This window comes from Camarhynchus parvulus, chromosome 27, assembly GCF_901933205.1.
Source record: "Camarhynchus parvulus chromosome 27, STF_HiC, whole genome shotgun sequence".
In the NCBI taxonomy this organism is placed as follows: Eukaryota; Metazoa; Chordata; class Aves; order Passeriformes; family Thraupidae; genus Camarhynchus; species Camarhynchus parvulus.
In genome coordinates, this window is record NC_044597.1 from 3,396,074 (window position 1) to 3,417,677 (window position 21,604).

Genomic DNA, 21,604 nt, shown 5'->3' on the forward strand with positions numbered 1-21,604 from the left:
AATGCCCAGAATGCCACAGCCCTTTGTGGCTTTTTCAGCCAGGTATTGCAGCACTCAACATGTTTTCTTCTTTTTTGAAGGCCCCAGAGGAAGGAGGAAGGCTGGAGGAGGGAAAAGAGGAGGAGGAAGGAGGAAGACAGGAGCAGTCTGCTTTCCGCACAGATTTACTTCTCCATCTACTTCCCATGACACTTCTGGGGTGCTGGGCATGGTGTCCCTTCATTTCACCTGGGTCAGACTTCGGGAAGGTTTTCCAGAGCCTGTAGCAGGAGGGAGTTGGTGTCAGTGGCAGCTCAGGACACGGGGCAGAGCAGCTGCTTGGGCCAATTCACGCCTTTTATTTGTTCTTTTTTTAGCTGTCAGCTTCATACTTTGTCCTTTATGAGCACGTCCTGGGTAGGGCCATGACTGCAGAAATCTGCTCTGCACAGACAGGTTGGGTTTAGCCAAGGAAAGAAGGGGAGGAACCTTCAGAGGGGTCACAGAGAATTCTGCCGCAGCCACTGCTGAGAGGGGGTCCCAGAGTGAAGAAGGACCTGGAGGACAATCCCTTGCTCCAGCCCTTCTCCGTGGCCCCAGCATTTCGGGTCCAAGGCTTCCCACCTTGCCCATCCCATCCTGCAGCCCCTGCAGCTCCATGGATCCCCTCCCCTCACACAGGAGAAATCCAGGAGGAGAAATCCAGGAGGAGAAATCCAGGAGGAGAACACAGGAACCTCACACAGCCCACCCCACCCTGCAGCTCCATGGATCCCCTCCCCTCACTCAGGACCCAACCCCTCGGTCCCAAGAAGAGGTGACAAAGAGAGGGATGTTTCATCCTTTTCTCCTCGTTTGCACAGGTGCATTCCAGGGAAGCACTCCCGAGTCTTATTCATCAGCGATATTTGTTCCTCTGAAAATGTTCTTTCATGTTGGGCCCCTCCTCGGTGTCTGGGGGTTTATTTTGCTCAAATCCTACAAACAAGGAACCACAACATTTGCAGCCCTGCAGGACGGACTCTGTGGCTCTCTGCCTCTCTTGTTCTTCCCCCAGCCTGTCCTGAGGCTGCTCCAGTTTTCCTTGGCCATGTCCACTGTGAGCAGAGTGCTGGCCCCCTGTCAGTCTCTCATTCCTCCCCATTTCCCTCTGCTTCCTCCTGGGAACAGAAAATTGGCATTAACTTGCTGCTGACCACCCCATCCCATCCATGCCACCATGGTCTTGCCCATTTTCACACCTATATCACCATTAATAAAGTTTAGGGATGTGTTAATAATGTTTAGGGCCTTCAGGGTGGGAAAACCCAGGATGAGGCAGAGGCTTGTTCCTGGTGGGATTTTCACTGCAGGATTTTCACTGACTGGCATTGCTGCTTCAATCCGAAACCTCTGCAGTAAATTCAGTCTAACCTGGGCTCTAATTGGGGTAACAGAGCCCTGATGTAATATTTTTACACCTGTGTGACACAGATTCAGGGGTAGGGCAGAACACCCTGCTGTGTGGACAACCCTCCCTGAACCCCATTAATTTTTCCCTGCTGATTTTCTGTGGATACAGAGAGCACAAAGAAAATGCAACAGCTTGGCCAAAGAGCCACTGAACTCCTTGGCCTCACTGCAGAACCAGCAATGTCAAAGCCAAGAGGTAAATGATGTTTTTTTCTGAGGGGTCTTGTGATATCTCTGCATTTGCTTCAGCACTGGGGAGGAGTTTGACAGCCCAGCTACAAACAAACCATTTTCTACAGCAGCTGCTCCCCCAAGCCATCTTCTCCTCCTGCCTTGCACAACACAGACAGAAAAGCAGAGAGAAAAGACAGAAAAGCAACATTAGGGCAGAACAAGAATTGCAATTTGGCTTCCGAAGTGCCAATGGCAGCAACATCCCACTGCCTGACAGAGAATTGCATCACTCCAGGACACAGAGGCCTCTTCAGCCTGGGGCCAGCACTGGATGTGAACACACAGCAAACAGCTTTGCACTGATTTCTGGGTTGCTGAGCTTGTTGATGTCAGCAGGAGATGTCAGTGGAGGTGACAGTGGAGGTGACAATGGAAGGTGACAGTGGAAGGTGACAGTGCCTTCCTTGGGGAGGCCACTCTGGCTCACAGGTGAGTCCCATCCAATCCCCACCTCAGAGAGCCAGGTGCTGGCTGGAGCTGGGAACTGGCATGGGGTGGCACAGCTCAGGGTCACTTTGGGGTGATTTTGGGGTGATTTTTCCAAAGGAGGTGCCTAGCCCTGAACACATTTTATCCTTCTGAGTTTCCTAGGGCTGTGAGCAGAGCCAAAGCCTGTGTGTGCTCAGAGCTGGCTGCAAGTGGGACCAGAGCATGGAGTCACCTTTTCTACTGCCAAAACCTTCCTCCTTCCCCAGCCTTAGTGCTTTACTGTCCTTTAAAACCACCCAAACACCCCAGGATAGAGAAAATGCTCAGCTTGAGGGACCCAACCCAACATTATTCCCCTTTGGCCCCCTCCAGCTGGAGTCAGGCTGATGTGTGTGAGATACTGAACGTCCTCAGGTTAGAAATTCCGTCTGCCAAGGATGTCATCCAGGTGAATTTTACCAGCCAGGAAAAGGAAAGCTGCCAGGAAATCGCTCCCACTGCAATCCCACAGCAATCACAGATGGGAAGGGGCTGTGCTGGCCATGTCAAACTGTTTGCCCAGGGATGTAAGGACAGGAAAAAACAATGGCTGGTAATAAATGAAAGGTTGGAAAGATTGTAAAGTGTGATGAAGGAATTTAAGGCAGGGAGTTTATATGGCCTATTTCCTGATAAAATCAGACGTTTCAAAGTGTCCCTTCACAGTGTGGCAACACTGCAGCGAGCCCAAGGCATTTATGGGCAGCAGAATAGGCAGTTTCCTTGAAAAATGATATTTCAGAGACATGGTTTTAAAGGTTGCTCCACGGCTCTGTGCCCACTGACACTGGAAGAAACCCTTGAGCCAAAATGTCCAGCAATCCAGAAGGATGCTGGGGGTTATTTATCACCCCCTGCTCCCAGTGTGGGAATGCTGAGTGCAGCACTCAGGCCTGTCTGCTCTGGGCTGGACCCTGCAAACACAGATTTGAGACATGGTCACCTTTCAATGCGTTTTTCAGTCTTCTCCCTGCAATTTAGCAGGGATAACAGCGCAGTGATGACGGCGTGGCAGACCCTTGGATGGCGACAGACGCCCTTTAACCAGACTGATAATGGCTTTGCCTTTGAACCAATCTCCCTCCTCGAGGCAGCACCTTTGCCACGAGGCAGTAACCCAGGACAGGCTGTCCCCAGGTCTGCTGCTCCTCCCAGAAATGTGGCTGTGCTGCCTGGTACCCCTGGAAAGAAGCAGGAGGAGCTCAACCCCAATGCTCCAGCTGGAAAGGAGTCTGTGCCTGTTGCTCCCTCTTCATTTATTGTCACAGCAGAAATGTGTCTGTGCTGCCTGGTACCCCTGGAAAAAGGCAGGAGGAGCTCAACCCCAGGGCTCCAGCTGGAAAGGAGCACAAACTTCTTGTTTCCTCTTCATTTCTTGTCACAGCTGAAATTCGGACAGGCTGAAGCACAGTCCCCACCATGGCTGAGGGCTGGGCTGCGGCTGCTGCCCGGGGGATGCAGGGCAGGCACAGCCCTTGGCAGCTGGAGCACCGACTCCTCACCTGCCCCAGGCTTACCTTGCTCTGCTCCAGCTGCCAGCAGCTGGCCGGCAGCTCCCTGTGGCTTTTTGAGCCTGGCCCCTCTCCAGCCCCGGCTCCCACCCCAAACCCCGCGTCTGGGGCTTCCCTCTCGCCCCACACCTGCGGGGCACGGAGGGGAGGCGCAGCTCGGCCCAGGTGGGAGGGACCGGGCTCCCGTTAAATCGCAGCTCCCGGAGGAGCCGCTCCTTGCACGGACCCACCCTTGTGGTTTATGAGCTCCAGGTGCTGGAGGTGCTGCAGCGGAGCCGCGCAGGAGTGGGGACGAGCCCAGGTACCAGCGCTGATTGCCAGGGCCGCCTCTGCCGTGCCTCTTCCAAGTCCTTTTATTTCCCTTTCAGTTCTCATGCTAATGCTGCGTGCAGCTCGTATCAATTCTTCCCCTTCCATCGCTCCTCTTGCTGCTGCTTTGCATTTAGCTGGGGGTTATTCTCCTGCCTCGGGAGGAATCTGCCTCAGGGATCTCAAATAAGACAAGATGTGGTTGTTCCTGCCCCAGCAGTGCTGCCAGGGGGCAGAAACTGAGCCGTGGTGATGCAGGGTGGGGAAGGCTGCTGGATAGTGCTGGGAGCGGCGGTGTGGAATTATGCATGTTGCTATAGCCGAGGTTCTGAGGTTTTCTCAGTAGTCCATGGGGTTTATGACATGAGCAATTACCTTTCTGACCCTTTGGAAGCTTATTTAAGATTTCCAGTGGTGTTTGTTGTCTGTGCATGTGTCCAAGTGCATGTTTCCTCCTCTGCCTCAAGTGAGCTCAGCTGAGGTGAAGTGGCTGGGATTGTGTGCTCCAGTGTCTCCTTCCTCCCCGTGGGAGGCTGTGGTGTGGGAATTGTGGAGAGTTCAAGGCAATAAAAGTGCCATGTGGGGGCAGAGGTTTGTGTGGGGCTCTGACTTGCTCAGGGCGTTGTGGTGCCACTGAACCCCAGCCAGGCAGGAAGGTCAAAGCACAGGGAATGGGGTCAGTAACCCCGTGCTGTGAAACCAAAAATGCTGTGAAACCAAAACCAGGTTCTGGGCCTCCGTGCTTGTGTCAGAGGAGAAGGGGATTATCTGGAGGATGGCATAGAAACTGTGCAGGTGGGAGTGCTTGGATCTGCTGCTGGTGTGGGTGGGTGTATTGGGAGGAAAATGGATTTTGGGGAGGGGAGGAAATTAATCCAGTCCCACCTCTACTGCTTGGACCCAAGGGAAGAGCATGAAGCATGTTCTTCATGAGGTTTCCAGGCCTGGCTGCAGCTCTGTGCAGTGCAGGGGATGTGCCCAGGCCAGCACAGAGGTTCAGGGCCCTTCTAAAACACCTGCAGTGTGCAGAGCCCCCCCGTGCAGCAGCTGCCACCCTCTCCCTCCCTTTGTCACCCCTAAATGCAGGGAAAGAGCCTCTTACACTGCACATTCCTCTGATGCTGCCCACTGAGTCCCACAAGGGCTGGAGGGAGATGTTCCCATGGTCTCAGAGAAGAAACATCCTGGCTTGTGCTCCGAGGAGCTCGTTAGTGTCTGTTCCTGTAACTCATCTCAAACATTCTTAGGATTTGCTAATTTAGCCTATTTTTAGACAGACACCCTGCTCTAAAGACACTGCTGTCCCTGAGCCCCCCATGTCAACTGCTCACCCACAAAGAGGGGAGGGAAACTTCTGCTGTGCTGGGACCTCTCTTGGAAAGCAGGACCAGGCTCTGTGCTGCTCTTGTGCCCGGAGAAGCTCTTGCCAGAGGGGAAAGAGCTGTCCCAGGAGAGGAAAAGGCTGTAAGGCAGTGGGAGGGGGAGCTGCTGGAGCAGCGATTTCAACATTCCTAACAACCCGCCTCCTCCAAAGGCCTGGAGACCCTTCCAGAAGTCTGAAGTGTTGCTAAACAAGCAGCACTTTGGGAGGGGGGGGTCACTGGGGGTGGGTGGCTCCCGCTGGGGATGCTCTCGGGTTGCACTGGAGGGTTTCTCGCTGCCCCACCAAACATCCTGCTCTGGCACTGCTCATGTGGATGCTGCCCCATGGTGCGGCTCCGGGGGCTGGGCAGATACCAAGATGCTGTCTGGGATTTCATAAACGCTCCCCTTTTTCTTGCTGCTGAGGCTCCTAATCGCTCGTGTCTGAGCGAGGGAGGAGGCTCTGACAAACTCCCCCTCGGGCAAACCCCTCCTCGGGGCACCAGGTGCTGGAACCCCCCGGAGCTGGGCTGTGGATTCTTATCTGCCATGTGATACCGCGGCTCTCCCTGCTCTGCAGGGAAAACACAGCATAACCATGGGAACTTTCTTCCTCAACCCCCTAAGCACGCCCCTCTAATCCAGGCAAGTCGTCCGCAGCCCTCGCAGCGATTAAACCGCGTGTAATGAGCTCTGGAAATCCTGGGTGTCCCAGCAGTTCCCTCTGCCCTTCCTGGCCAGGGGATGTGTAACAGCCTTGTCATCGGGAGGCTCCCAGGGCTCACGTTGCAAGGGAAAAACAACGAGCCTTGGCAGCTGGCTGAGCTGTTTTGGGGTCTGCACGGACAGGGAGCGAGGCCGTGTCCCGGCTCGGATGTCTGAGCTCCAAATAACCGCGCTGGGACGCCCAGCCCGCAGCTGCCGCCGATGCTGCGGGGCAGCGCTGCCAGCTCTGGTGCCCAGAGAGGGGCTGCGGGGGTCCCACCGAGCTCCTGCAGAGGAAACAGGAGGGACTTTGCTCTGTGAGCATCCCCGGGCTCGGCCCGTGGCGGGGCTGAGCCGTGCCCGGCGGCTTTGGGAAGGGCGGGCGGTGATCGGGGTGTGCCCGCCCAGCCCTGGCCCCAGGGCGCCCGGTCCTGGAGCCGCGCCCAGCAGCGCCCCAGACACAGCACCCCATTCCCTGCAGCCCCCCAGACACAGCACCCACCTCCTGCAGCCCTCCAGACACAGCACCCTGTGCCCTGCAGCCCCCCAGACACAGCACCCTGTGCCCTGCAGCCCCCCAGACACAGCACCCACCTCCTGCAGCCCCCCAGACACAGCACCCTGTGCCCTGCAGCCCCCCAGACACAGCACCCCACACCCTGCCCCACCTGGGTGCTCCAGTCCCAGTCTGACACCCCCAGCCCAGCTCATTTTCCTACCTCAGGGGTGCCTGCCAAGAGCTGGGGTTAGTGGGCTGAGCTGCAGCTCCAGATGCCTCACTGAGGACATTTCTAAGTGTCCATCTGCCTATGAAATCTGTGACTTGTCCCCTTCAACTTAGACAGAGTTCTGTTCCACAGCCTGCTTCCAGCAGCAGAAACTCTGCCATTTCCAGGCTGGTTGTGTTTGTGCCAGCTTATTTCCATCCCTTTCTGTGCTAGCCTTGAGACAACAGAGCTCCTTCCCTGGAATTTCCATGCAGCCAGTGGATCTCCCAGGCCTGGCTGAACCAGCCTGTCTGGGCATGGCTGCAGTGCTGGGGTTCCCTCTGCTTGATTCTGCCCCAGAATCAGGGCACAGAGCCCAGGGCATGGCTCATGGCACAGGCTCCTACCTGTGCCCATGCCTGGCATCTCTTCCCTGCCCAGGGGCACAGCCAGACCCTGCCCAGCCCATTCCCTGTGGCTCTGGGGAGGTCCTGATCTCTGTGGGCAGCATTTGCCTGGGCCACTCTGGTGGCCAGCAGCCACCCTGTGATTCCTCCTTCCCCTCAGCCCTTCCCCTTTGCTGCTCCAAGCACAAAACCCCACAGCCAAGGCTCAAAATTCCTCTGAGGAGCTTGGGAGACCTCTCACTTCAACCCAGAGAAGGGAAGGGAGGAGAAATGAGGTTTGGAGGCTAATTCTGGCAGCATCACACTTGAGAAAGATCAAAAACTCAGGGCAGGAGTACAAGAAAGGAGGGAAGCTGTTGCGTGCATGCTCCTGGAGGCCCCGACAGCCCTGGTTCATGCATCCTGCACGTTATTTCTGTACCTACTTAAATTAAAACCAGCCTTGTCTTGTGGATGCTGACTGGAGCCAGGCAGTTCTTCTCCCCAGGGGAGAATCCAATTTTCACTCCATCTCGCTTGTGTTTTTGACCTGGAATGACTCTGCTTTTTATATTTAACAAACGCTCCCTCCGAGCCTGGGACCACGCTGCGCTTCTCACGCAGAGCTGGCACTGCTGTGGCACACGGTGCCCCGTGCCAGGAGACCTTGGGTGGTTCCCCAAGGTGGGCATCTGCTTACCTGGGCTCTGACCTGCACCCCCTGGCAGAGCTGTGCTGTCACTCCTGAGGTGGCAGAAACTTTGTGGGCAGAGTCCTGGCATGGAAAGGGGGAAGGAGGGCTGGGTGCCAGCCTGCTCCTGCATCCATTGTGCCCTGGGGCTGGGAATGCCAAGGAAGAGCCAGGGGCTGGTGCTGGGCTCTGGGAACCCAAGGAAGAGCCAGGGGCTGGTGCTGGGCTCTGGGAATGCCAAGGAAGAGCCAGGGGCTGGTGCTGGGCTCTGGGAACCCAAGGAAGAGCCAGGGGCTGGTGCTGGGCTCTGGGAATGCCAAGGAAGAGCCAGGGGCTGGTGCTGGCCATGGCACAGCCAGCAGGGAGGGCACTGTGGGCTGTGGCACTGCTGCAGTCAGAGGAGGGACCCCACTACCTGCAGCCCCCCAATTTCTGGCAGATCCCTTCCCAGCTGGTTCTCCACAGGGATAGCCAGCTCCAGACTCAGTCCATCCCCTCTGGGAACTGTGGCAGACCTGGCTGCGACAGCACAGCCCCAAATTCCCAGAGGTTCCCACCTCTAGGAATAATTAGCAACAATTCAGAGCTGCCTAATTCAGGCTCCGGAGGTGCTTCCCTTGCTGCAGCACAGCCCTGCTCCCACTCCTGGCACTGAAACTTCTCAGAGGCTCAGGAGACACGGCGGGGGCCGGGCTGACAGCGAGGTGAATGGGGTTGAGGTATTTATTCACTCCTGCAGCTCTCAGAAACCCTGGAGAGGCTTTACCTGCCCTGACTCGCCCGGGGCTGGGTGCTGACAGCAGCAGCGATGTTTTGCTTCGAATTCCCTGCATTTGATGAGCCCGTGTGTCTCTCTAGCAAGATATGGGGCTTCTCCGGGGTTATATAACTCAGCCAGGGCAGAGCTGCCCTGTTCGGAGGCACCCCCCGTTCCTGCTCTGACACCTGGCAGGGTAATTAGTGTAATTAGTCACTGATTACGGGCGGTGACGCAGGGCACCAGCCCAGCTCCTGCCCGCGCCCACGGGGCTGAGGGACTGCCTGGGAGCAGAGTGTCTGCTTCCTAATCCTGTGACTCCATCGTTAATCAGCCCGGGATAAGAGAGTAAATAATTCTGTCATTGGAGGCTGGTGCAGGGCAGGACAAATATTTTACTAAGTGTACTGTGACAGTGTTCACAGGGGCCTTGAGATGAGGATCTGACTCCATGTTTCAGAAGGCTTGATTTATTATTTTATGATCTATATTATATTAAAACTATACTAAAAGAATAGAAGAAAAGATTTCATCAGAAGGTTTGCTAAGAATAGAGTAGGAAGGAATGATAACAAAGGCTTGTGGCTCAGACTCTGTGCGAGCCAGCTGACTTTGATTGGCCATTAATTAGAAACAACCAACATGGGCCAATCACAGATCCACCTGTTGCATTCCACAGCAGCAGATAACCATTGTTTACATTTTGTTCTTGAGGCCTCTCAGCTTCTCAGGAGGAAAAATCCTAAGGAAAGGATTTTTCATAACAGATGTCTGTGACAGTGCACCCCTCTGTTTGTGAGTGTCATACGCCAGATCTGCACAGGATGTGGATAGGGAGCCCTAAGCTGGGGCATCAACTCCTGCCCCCAAAGCTTTGGCTCTGGAACTCTGCATCCCCCGTGGTCTCCACCAATTCTGCCCTTCCCAGGGACCAGAGAGGCCAGTGTGGTGCTGGCACAGGGACTGTGCTGGGCCTGGATGTCCCCAGCACGGAGCTCTGGGCTGCCACAGTGGGTACAGAGGGGTGCAGGGTTATTGTCCTCATCCCAAGGCAAAGGAGTGAAGGTGGCAGCGTGTTGCTGAGGGACAGCTCCTGCCCAGCAGCTGGGGGCACCCCATCTGGCTGCTGATGCAGAAGGACAACTTCCCCACCTCCAAACAGCATCCCAAGACCCTTTTCCCCAAACCTCTGAGGGAAGCCAACTTCATTCCACAGGGGTTTATAATGGGGAATAAAAAAACACTTTCTGCCTAAAGCAAAGTATTCAAAACCTATCTGCAGTCAGATTCCTCAAGCAGCACCACCACTGAGGCAGCAGCCACGTCCACAGGCCTCCAGACTTGTGTTGTACCAGGAAAAGAAAATCCTGGATTAGCTGTACACCCTCCTGCAGGACACTGGCCTGGCAGGCAGCTCCAGCTCTCTGCCCCACAGGGCTCCAGCCTTGCTGGCTCCCAGGGGTCAGGGTCCCATGGAAAGGCTGCTAGAGCCTTCATTTCATTCTTAATCCAGAAAAATAAGCAAATAAAAGCAGGATTCCATTTTAGGCCTCTGTATCCTGAAAAGCTGCTGCCAACGAGCCTCTCATGTGCTTGCCTAGCTACGCTCAGGCACTGGGAGCAGAGGCTGGAGGGGCTGGAAAAGCAGCACAGGGGGACTTGATTTCATATGAGCTGAATTCCAGCTTTCACTCCAGTGGAAAAGTCCATAAAAACGGGGATTTGGAGTCTGCTCCTGCCCCGGGCATGCCTGTGTAACCACTCCTCTCTGCATTCCTCAGATTCCTGTTCCGCTGGAGACTGGATAGAAGACGGGGTCTGAGGTCCCTGCTGGAAGAAGGAGGAGGAGGAAGAGGTTTCCCTTGGCCTCTAAGCTGTGAAAGCGGAAAACCAAAGCATGTCACAGGTCATAGAATCCCACGTGCTGCGTGTTGGGCAGACTGTGTGCATTTCCTCACCGGAGGAAAGCAAGGGCCTGCACCCAGCGGGGTACCCCAGGCTGCCGGGCAAGTACGTCTACTACTCCACAGAAAGCTGGACTGATCCCCCCTCCATGGTGCACCCCAAGGCTCACCTGCTCCCCAGGTATGGAGCCCAGCCCCTGCCAGAGCTGGTGGCTGCTCACACGCAGGGGAAGGACCAGCAGAATTCCTCCTTGGAGAGACCCCCTGCACCGAGCCAGCCAAAAGAGGAGGAGAACAGCAGCACGGACCCTGAGGATCAGCCAATGTCTCCCTCTCTGGATATAACCATAGAGACTCTCAACCAGATGATCCTAGAGATTGATCCCACCTTCCAGCCACTGCCATGCAGGCCAGTGAGGGCTGCAGGCCAGCCTGCTGCTCAGGGTGACACTGCGGCCACCAAGAAGCAGGAGCAGGAGGCAATAGGTGAGGCAAAGGCAGCACTTGGGTCACCAAAGCTCCCATCTGGTAAAAATCAGAGCCTGGTTGGGCACATGTCTGTTCTTTTGACCCACACAAGGTCCTGAGCTCCTGGGGAGGTTGGAAATGGGCACCAGGGACATTCCCTGCTGTCCCCAGGAGGATCACTGTCCTGACATCAGGGCTCCATATTAAGGAGCAGCTGTGTGTCCAAGCTCTGCCTGACTCCAGTGCTTCCACAGCCCTGCTCTGATCACTGTTGATGTGTCTCCTGTCCAGAAAGGAGCAGGGAAAACAGCTTTTAGTTCTACCTGATGTCCATTTCCCCGTGTTTGAAGAAAACAATTCTCATTACAAATGGGGACTTGCAGCTGTTGGAAAACTTCTAATCCCAGTTGTCACCACCAGTGACAGGCTCTGGGTGCCCAGTGAGGACCCTGCTCCCCTCAAGGGCAGCAGAACCTTTCCCAGGGTCACACTTGACCTGTGGGAGCACATGGCTTTGCAGCCAGATTTCCAGAGCCCTGGGCTAAGGTATCGAGTGTTGCACAACCATCCCATTTAAGTGTTCCTAACCCTTGTGCCAGGGAAATTCTTTTTCCAGGGCTTGTGCACTCCCTGGGCAGCATACCTGGCATAGGCAAGGCACCAGCAGCACATACCAGCCCTGCCTCTGCTCACAGTGCCTTGTGTGACCCCTTGTGCAACTCTTCCCTGTCATCCCTGCAGCCCAAATTCTGATTTTTTACTCCTGCCTGGGCTCTCCTGCTCATTTTGGGTGTTCAACACCCTGTGCACGGGGCAGCCCCAGCACAAGGGGAGCTGACACTGCTGACAGGACAGGTTCAGGGTGGTTCAGGTGCCTCAAGCCTCACTGCTTCCCAAAAGCTTTACTGCCCATCCTTGTCTTTACACATGGAAATACCTCCACAATCAGTCCCCCACAGCAAGGTCAAATTTGAGGGTGTTAAAGACAAAAAAAAAAAAAAATTCAATTCTCCCTGAGGCCTCATGCAAACATAGGGAGAAGGATGAGGAGGGTGTGAGGGTGTGCAAGGCACTGCAGGAGCCAGGCAATTCCAGAGCAGACAGTGTCTGCTTCCTGCTGGGATGGACAGGGTGGCCTTGCAGATAAAATACTGTGCCAAAGTGCAGATCCAGCTCTGGCTGCTCAGTGCCTGACCCATTGCACTGCTCAGGGGCTGGAGCCCCAAGCAGCTCCAGCACAGGTAACGTGCTAATGGTCTGGAGAATCTGGCTGCAAGCGTGGAACTGAACATCTGGAAAGCTGGCCACGAATTCCATGGGGAAAGCCTCACCCCAGCTTTCATTTTCTTTTAACAGCTCTTGGTTTTTTACACAAACTTCCTCCCATAGTGCAGCATTCACTCACCTGCTCCTGCTCCAGCCCTGCAGCCTGTGCCCTGGTGTGAGGGTGGCAGGGACTGATGGTGCCCAAGAGAGGTGAGAGGGGCCTGTTCTTGTCTTTTTTAGTGGAGACCATGAGGAAGCTTTAAACACGGCACTAAATCTTGATGAGCCCCTTCCAGCTCAGCAGAATCTGTGAAATGCTGCAGCAACAGGAGGCACCTTCATGAGAGGCATTATTCCTTCTGGATCCTTCTAGATCCTAGAGGAGAAAGGAGATCTCAGATCTTGGCTTGCGTGACATCTGGGCTCCGTGTTTGTGGCACTTTTGCCACTCCTTGATGCTGGAAAACTTGCCAAGGTCTTGAGCAAATATTTGAGGTTTAACCACAGGTGATAAGAGGAGCAAAGGCAGAGAAGTAGGAGGTAAAAGGCCTCATCAGCCCGGTGCACAGACTCTTGTCAGTTCTTTAAAGAACAATTAAAAATCCCCTTTTTTTTTCTCATTTTGGGGAGATATTGACAAAAAGCACCCGGCCAGCTCACTGCAAGGGTGTGAGCACTGGTGCCAGGGCACATGGCCACAGAGCTGCCCCCAGGCTGGGCACTGGAGGAGCTGCTGCTGGCAGCAGCTCTGGCTCTGGCTCTGTCCTGCCATGATCCAGCTGTGTCTCCACTGGGGACCAGCCCTCCTGGCACACCCAGTGCCTCCTTGGCTGTGTTTATCCAATTTTCTGCTGGGATTGGCACAAAGGGACTCAGAGAATCACTTCTGTACAACCCTGTGCTTTTCCTGCTCATCCAGCTCCGTGCCCCAGAGCTCAGGCTGGTGCTTGGGCCAGCAGCTCTCACACAGCAGGTCCATCAGGACCTGTCACAGCACGGGCAGGGAGCTCAGGGCTGTCAGAGCAGTTTGTCTTTGCTGCAGCAAAAAGGATTTTCCCTTTCTGAGAAACTCCTTTGAGAAGGGGAACTTTGCTGAACTCCATGGCAGGGCAAGGAGCAGGAGCTGAAAGCAAAGCTGGGCACGTCCAGGCTGGAAGGGAGGTGCACACCTCTGGCTCTGGAGTGATGAAGTGATTAACCACAGCAGCAGCTCCTCTGGGATGTGATGAATCTGCCATTGCTGCAAGCACTCAAATCAAGTCTGAATTGCTAAAAGGGCTCTTCCAGCTCAGCCAGAAGTGCTGGCTTCGTCCAAGGAAGCCTGGACCTGACGTGCACCTGGTGCTGGCTGTGAGGTTCCACTGAGGCTGTTGGACAGGAGATGCTGTGAGGGGTGTTCCTGTGTCACTAATGGCAAGAGCAGGGGCTGGCTCTGAGCAGAAAGAATCCCAGAGCAGGACACAGGCACAGAGACTGCTCCAGAGAGATCTGTGCAGGGTGGGAGAAAGGAGGAGGGAGCAGCCAGCCCCTGCCAGGTCTGTGCTTGCTGCCAGCATGGCTGGTCCTGTACACCAAGAATGTTCTATCTGTCCCTGTCCCACGTGGATTTTCCACTGCTCCAGCTGTACCTGGGGCCAGGTGACATCCCCTCTGCCCAGGGTGTGCAGGGCCACCCTCCGAACCTGACGTCAGCCCTGGGGGAGCAGCCAGGTGTTTTTCTCTTGAGTCAGGTACAAACAGAGCAGCTGCTGGAGGGAACACCCTCCTCTGGCTGCAGGTCTGGGCAGGTCCTGGCTGGGTAATGCTGGCGAGGGGGGTCTGAGCAGCCAGACGTGACCGCACGTAACCCCCTTCCTTCCCTGGAGCCTGCCAGCACAGGGGGGATCACTTCATCTTGGGGTCTCTGAGGAATCAGCCCTCACAGGCTCTCAACACACTGCTGGACCCCCAGCCCTGCAGAGAGGGAGCCAAAATTCCCAGCAGGAAGAACAGACACGTTCCCCACAGAGCTTTGCTGAGGAACCCAGCTTGCACACACCAGATCCTTCATGACCCTCTCTCTCTCTGTCTCTGCAGACATCAAGTACATAGAGCTGACACCGGGCAGAGCCACGGGGCCTGACCTGCCACAGGGCTCCCCCAGCCCTTCAGGCACCCCTTTCTCCAGGTCCCCTCAGACCAACAGCTTCCTGCCCCAAAAAGGAGCACTGGGAGGCAAATACAGCTCCAGTGACAGCGTGGTTTTCTCCAGCCCACCCGGACCCCCGAGTCCCCAGCCGGCCGCCCTGAGCTGCAGCAAAGCGCCCGAGAGCACCAGCGCTCCCTGGCAGTGCCTGGCAGGACACACGGACACGGCCTCGTGCAGCCCCGGGGCCCTCAGCACCTCCCCAGGTGTTGACAACCTGCTGAAGCCCGTGCAGGTGCTGAGGGCCCGGCAGAGGGGCAGCTGGGTGTCCCAGCTCTCCACCAGCCCTGGCTCTGACACCAGCTACATCCTGGGCAGGTAAATGCCACCTGTGCCCGCTGGAAGGGCCACAGGGCAGTCCCTCATTCCTTGGGCTGGCAGATGACGCCCTGCAGGGTTGGTGCAGTGGCTGGCATGGTTTCTGTGTGTGAACACCCCCCTGATCTGTGCTCTGTCTCCCTCCCGCAGCAGCACCCACTCGCTCCACAACGACGACTCTGATGCTTCGGCCGCTGCCTCCCTGTCGCCCTCCAGCTCCCTGGGCAGCCCCTGCTCCCCTTCCTCTGGCATCGTGGCTCACCCCAGGGAGGCTTTTGGCCAGAGCTCCCCTCAGCCCCGGGCAGGCAGCTCCCCCAGCCCCTCCCCGGCCCAGAAGGGCCAGGCCAGCAGCTGCCCCCCCTCCATCCTCACCTCGGCCGCCGACATCCCGGTGCTGCTGGTGAACGGGTGCCTGGAACAAGGGGATGGACCCCCCCAGCTGGCCAAAGCCCCCCCAAGTTCTGCCAAACAGCCCCCCCTGGCCGGCTGCAGCCCGGCCTCGAGGCTTGGGGGCCTGAACAACGCGCAGTCAGCGCCCACCCTCAGCTGCCTCTCGGACAGTGAGTCACGGGGCAGGGTGGGGAGCAGAGCACAGCCCAAAACTGCTGGGAAACAGGGGGCAAACCCCATTTTCCCTCTGCTTTAGCTGCTTATATTCCCTCTGCTTATAGACACAAAGGATGAGAGGTGCTTGCTGTGTTCCCCCATGGCCCGGGTGGTCTCCAGGCTGAGGGTGGTGACCCAGGATTGGGCACAGCTTTCTGCCCACCGGTGTCCTGGGACATGGGCTCAGCAGCCAGGAATGCTCTGCTCCCTCCAGGAGATGCAGATGCACCTATTTATAGCACCTGAGAATGAGAAGCATCATTCTGTGCTGTGCTGTCCTGTTTGCAGACCCAGAGCGGGTTGGGAGGAGGGGCTGGGGTTCCCGTTTGCTCTGAGGACACCAAAAGGTACCAGGGTTCACAAGGTCCCTCATTCAAGGGCAGACACTGGGGCTATTGTTCTCTGGAGGAGATGAGCAGAGGGAGCTCTCAGGCCAGAGGGCTTTAATTGGAATCCTTATGGGAATAGCAGGAGGGTGTGTGGGTCAGATCCTGGTGTAAATCCCATGGTCCAGTGGATTGTGCAGGGCTGGGCAGGCTGGCGCTGCCAGGGGATTTCATGTGACCCTCTCTGCACTACATCACTGCCTGCCAAGAGAGATAATTACATGGAGAACGAGCTGTTCTGAGGAGTGGGGAGGAAAGGATTCAAAAGGATTGAAAAACCTTCAGCCCTGGCCACCCTGAGAGAGAAATGCCTTTGCTGGGCTCTGCCATCTGTGGAGGTCCTTCAGGTTCCTGCTGGCCTTGACACCCTGGGCTCTCTTGCAGGTCCCCTGAAGGCTGGGCAGCCCACCATGAAGTTTGTGATGGACACATCCAAATTCTGGTTCAAGCCAAGCATCAGCAGGGACCGAGGTGAGGCAGGAAAGGCTCTATGGCTGTGACCCCACCTCGGGCTCTGACCTGTCCCCAGAGCTCCCCAGTGCCCCTGTGGGGACTCACTGGGGGCAAATCAAAGCCTGCTGGGGGCTGATGGGCGTGGAGGGACCCTCTCAAGGGTTGTGTCATGGCCCCTCTGTGTCCTCCAAGCCCAGCAAATCTTCTCCTGCCTGTCACACAGCGTGGCCTGGCCAGGGGCTGAGTGTCCTGGGGGCTGCAGGGACCCGTGGGACCAAGCCAGGGCCCTGCAGGGACACTGCAGTTGGTGCCACACCAGGGCTGTGGTGTCCTTGGCACACGCTCCAGAGCTTTTGCTGCTGCTGCCAAGGAGGGACTCCCTGCAGAGCAGCAGGGCACAGGGCAGGGAGTTCCCACCTGTTGTGCTTGGCTGAGCCCCTGCCTGTGCTCTGACAGCAATCCAGCTGCTGAGGGACAAGGAGCCGGGCACGTTCCTGGTGAGGGACAGCACCTCCTTCCGGGGCTCCTTCGGGCTGGCCATGAAGGTTCCTGGCTCTCCCTCGGGCAGCCAGACAGGTGAGGGGGTGCACAGGGGGCTGCTTCAAGGGTTTAACTGAAATTACTCAAAATAAAGCCACAGAGAAGCCACAGCACTCTGGTGTGTGGGAGGCGCTGGTGGAGAGTCTGTGTGTGCCCATTTGGCTTGTCACAGGGGCTGGCACCACGATGGTGGCACAAAGCAGCTCCAGTGATGCCCTGTGACAGGACTCTGGGGCGGCCAGGGGTGACACAGTGGCGCTGGGGCCGGTGCTGGTGCTGATTGTGGTTCCTCTTGCAGGTGAGGAGAGCAGTGACCTCGTCCGGCACTTCCTCATCGAGTCCTCCACCAAAGGGGTTCACCTGAAGGGCGCCAGCGAGGAGCTGTATTTTGGTAAGGATGGTGCTGTGCCCACAGCAGCCCTGGCAGCCCCAGGAGCTGTTCCCCAAGCCCCTGGAAGCACCAGGTGAATGTGTTGCACACCTGGCAGCACAGGGACCCCCCAGCCCCAGGTCCTGCCTGCCCTTCCCTGGCAGTGAGACCGTGGCTCCAAAGCAGGAACATGATCTCTCCCTGTTGGGACACTGTTGCAGGTGTGTGGGTGGGGGGTTCCAGGCAGCAGCCCCCCATAACTCACAATTCTGATTGCAGGGAGCCTCTCTGCCTTCGTCTACCAGCACTCCATCACCCCTCTGGCGCTGCCCTGCAAGCTCAGCATCCCCACCCGAGGTAGGAGATGGGGCAGGAGGGAGATCGGGCGGCCCCTCCCGCTGCTCCAGGGGAGGTGGGCGAGGTCCTGCTGTGGGGAGGGGTCTGAGCCCCCCCCAGGTGCCTGCGAGGGGCTGCTGCCATGGCTGCAGGTGGAGCAGGGACCCGCAGAGCTGAGCTGGGGACAGGAGGGTGGCGACTCCTTTCCGCTGGGGGCAAGGGAAGTGGGAGTGGGAGATCAGAGGTGAGTGGAGAGGGAAATGAAGGGCAATTAAGTTAATTACTGCTCTAAACCCCTGCAATTAGAGTGGTCCTGTGCCTCTGAGCCTCTTGTGAGATAAGGAAAGGCCAAAGAGGTGACCAGCTCAGCCTGGCCTGTGGCATCACTGCTCCTGCTTGTCCTTTGTGCAGATCTCGCTGATGGATTGGACAGCCCTGACTGCGCTCCTGAGCCTGCCCTGTCCCTGGCCAGGAAAACTGCAGGTGAGGACAGGTGCCAGCTGCTGGCCCTGGGGACAGCCTTGGGCACACTGTGACAGCAGCAGGTCACCCCTGTGCAGGGGTGGGCACTGCTGTGACATCCCCCCCCAGCTTCCCCATGGGGCTGGAGATAGCTGCAGGATTTCTGCAGATTTTTCCCTGGGTTGCAAGGAAACCTGATATTTTTAAGGAAAGGAAACTTTGGGTCCTCAAGTTGCTTGAAAACACAGCTCTTGAGGTCGTGAGGCTGATAAAAGACCCCCGGGTTCCACAGTTTTAAAGAGTTCCTGATTTTTAAGGCTCTCTCCTGATGGGCTTCAATGGGGATGGAACAGCTGGAGCTTTAGGAGAGGGATGGGCAATCAGGGCCTGGTGAAATTCCCTTACAGGGCACAAGTGGGAATGCCAGAGCAGGATGGGGAAGGGTCTGTGCACCTCAGCCTGGGTGGGCTCCAGGTGAGAGCAAGGAATGAAGGGCAGGAGACCACATGGACGGGTCACAGCGCAGGCTGGGGAGCTGGGGACTGCTTTGTTTTGCTGGAAATTCTGAAAAATCAGTTGGCAAGCTGGAAAGTTTAGTTTGACCCAGAACAGCCCTTTAAACAGCTCAATCAGCCTGAAATGTCATGTTTTAGGTTGGCCGTCAGCCCTTCATTAGCTTGGGGTATTTCTGCTTTTCATTAAAGGAAATATGTAATAAACAGAAAAAAAAAAAACCAGCAAATGTGACATTTAGAAACGGGAAATTAAATACTTTGACTTTTACAACAATTAGCGCAAAGAATTAAAGCAAACCAAACTAAATTAGTGAAGAATTTCTGAGTCACCAAACCTTTTAATTTTCATCAAAACAAACCTGACCCGGGTCCGTGTGAGGGATCTGCAGGATGACCCCCAGGACCCAGCCCTGCCTCTGGCCCGGGTCACATCCGTGCTGAGCTGCGCTGTCCTTGCAGTGTGCAACGTCCTGTACCTCCACTCGGTGAACGTGGAGACGCTGACGGGAGCCCCAGCCATCCTGAAGGGCATCTCCTGCACCTTGGAGCTGGAGACGCTGCCCACCCCAACCCTGGTGCACTTCAGGGTGACGGAGCAGGGCGTCACGCTGACCGACGTCCAGAGGAAGTAAGAGCTTGGATGGGCCAAGGGGGGGGGGGTTCATGGAGAGGCAGCTCCCTCCTCACCTCCCAGCCTCAGGAAAACCTGTCCTGGTTGGACAAATCCATGTCACCATCCAGGGATGGATTTGACACCTTAGCAAGGGGTGCTGGGTTTGGTGGCATGGCAGGGAACCAGCTGCACTCAGGGTTGGGGATTTGGGATGCCTTGAGACCCTCAGTCTCCCACAGGCACAATAGGATTTGCAAATTCATGTCCTTTCCCAGGCCCTTCCCTTTCCTAACGATTCCCTCTCCTCTTCCAGGGTGTTTTTCAGGCGACATTACCCCTTGGCTGCCATCAGGTTCTGTGGGATGGACCCTGAGAACAGAAAGTGAGTTTTGGGCAGCCGTGCCTGTCAGAACCACCCACCACTGCTGTGCTCCCTTCCCTGTGGTTCCCAGTGCCTCTGCACCACTTCAAATCCCAAATCCCATAAAACTGCCCTGGGCACACTGTGCTGGGGTGGATCTAAACATAACCCTTGGCTTTGCAGCTGATGGAATGAGTTAAACATCAGCCTCTGAGCAACTCCAATTCTGTTCTTCCCCCAGGTGGCAGAAGTACTGCAAGTCCTCCAGGTAAGAGCAGAGACCTCCTGCATGGAGTGGGGGGCTGGAATCCGGGGGAATGCTGCAGCTTTGGGAAGTGGCAGCATTGCAGAGCAGCAAAGAATGAGCTCAGAAATGAGGAGGGGATGTGATAGAAGTTACCATGGTGGCAGGATGAGGCATGGGACTGATGGGTGAAGCTTTTTGGGGGGGTTTGGATGAGAGGTTTGGCTGAGCCCAGTTTTCCACATCCCCTCATGCAGAACCCCTCATCCAAATCCCACAGCCTTCCCAGGGACTTGTGCTGGGTTCAGGAAGTGAGTTTATATCTGGCTCTACCTTGTGCTCAAGAATCTTTTCACAGCTGGGGAAGCCTTGCCAAAAATGCTCCTCCCGGCTGCTTGGCTTCCAAGGAAACGTGATTGGGGAGCAGGCCAAGGTGGAATTGCTGGAACTGGGATTTGGCTTTGTGGCTGGGCTGGTTTCAGCCTATTCCTTCAGATTCCTGGATGCAAACTGAATAAGCCTCTTTTCTTTCTCAAAGAATCTTTGGGTTCGTGGCCAAAAGCCAGACAGACTCGGAGAACCTCTGTCACCTGTTTGCAGAGTACGACACCGTGCAGCCAGTGTCCCTTGTCATCGACCTGCTCTGCCAGCTCCTGCCCAGCCCATAGGGACACTGCCCTGGGACACTCAGGGCCAGCAGCTGCCCACACACTGCTGAGCTTCTCCTGCTCCCCTTCTCCTGCTTCTGGGTTGCATTTTGGCAACAGCATGTATTTCGAATTTTTTTGTTATGCACCACCACATCAGGAGCCTCAGTTAAGACTTTCAGCTCTGGTGGGATGAGATCTCCTCCAAGCCTCTCCATGGGGCACTGGCTGCCCTGGGAAAGGGATGGGAGCTGTGCTCTCTATGGAACCACTGTCCCTCCGCTGGACTATCTGCTTTGAAGGACCACAATGCTCTGGCTGGGCTTTCCACCAGCCATGAGGTGCCCTGTTCTTGGGGTGTCTGGGCTGGGGGAGGTCACGGAGCTGAACTGAGTTGGGGACTCAGCCCTGACACCCCAGTGCTGCAGGAGGGAAAGTCTGGGGGAGGAATCGCCCCCTGAGCAGCACAGAGAGGCAGCTTTGCAAATCAAAGCGTATAAAATGACTAAGTCCTGCTGGAAAGCTGCTTCCCTCGAGGAGCAAGCAGCATCCACAGGCAGGAATGACAGAGCAGCGCATTTTTCCTGGTGCTGGGAAATTCTCCTGCCCTTTTACGCAGTGCAGGGTTGCGGGCAGGGCTCGACCTCCCAGCATTGCAGAGAGCTGGGAAATAAATGGTGACATTTCCATGACAGTGAAACATCATCGGGTTTTTGGAAATGACTTGCCTGAATTTGGGCCGGATTCTCAGATGACGTAAATTGGCAGGGCCTCGAGGAAGACGATTCTGCCATGATCTGCAGCAGCTGAAGGGTCAGCTCGTGCTGTAGCTCAGAGCAGAAAGCAGCTCTGAGGCCACCACGCTCTTCTCTACCTTATTTCTCATTTGGTGCCTCTGCTTTGGTTTAATTTTGGCCCCCATGTTAACAAACCCTGGCAGGGGTATTTTCAATAAAGCAGTAGAATATTTTTCAACAACACCACGAGCACGGATGGCAGCAATGGAGACACTTGCTCTGCTCCAGAACAGCTGAACAGATGCACCCAGGGCAGAGTCCCTGTGCTCCAGCCAGGCTGTGGAGCAGGTCTAGATGTGGCCACTCTTGGCAATGACCAGAACAGATATTGGGGTCACTGAAGGAGGAGCATATGGGGCACCAAGAGGAGACAGCAGCAGCAGCTTTGTCCCCCTGGTCCTTCTGCCCTGAGCTCTGCTCAGCCACAACCCAGCACTGCATGGTGAGCTCAGGAGCTGGTGCCCCAAGGGATCCAGGTGCCTCTGCTGTCCCCATTGTGCTGCAGGGACCAGGGGGCTGCAGCTCCCCAAGGTCACAGGCAGTTTGGGCTGTGGAACCTCAGCCCTGAGACC

At 56.2% G+C, this 21,604-nt stretch overlaps 1 protein-coding gene across 2 annotated transcripts; it reads left to right on the plus strand.

Moving 5' to 3' along the window:
• The first annotated feature begins 3,868 nt into the window (after positions 1 to 3,868).
• Positions 3,869 to 21,179, plus strand: TNS4 (tensin 4). 2 transcript variants are annotated; one of them, XM_030966142.1, is made up of 13 exons: positions 3,869 to 3,945; positions 10,343 to 10,951; positions 14,276 to 14,702; positions 14,853 to 15,262; positions 16,079 to 16,165; positions 16,604 to 16,723; positions 16,986 to 17,078; positions 17,337 to 17,414; positions 17,805 to 17,876; positions 18,830 to 18,998; positions 19,297 to 19,365; positions 19,586 to 19,612; positions 20,127 to 21,179. In XM_030966142.1, exons 2-13 carry the CDS (start codon positions 10,459 to 10,461, stop codon positions 20,254 to 20,256), a joined length of 2,175 nt encoding a protein of 724 aa, XP_030822002.1. In that variant the 5' UTR covers positions 3,869 to 3,945; positions 10,343 to 10,458; the 3' UTR covers positions 20,257 to 21,179. The 2 variants fall into 2 exon arrangements, with proteins under 2 accessions (XP_030822002.1, XP_030822003.1); XM_030966143.1 differs by having other exon boundaries at positions 14,856 to 15,262.
• Positions 21,180 to 21,604: the final 425 nt, after the last annotated feature.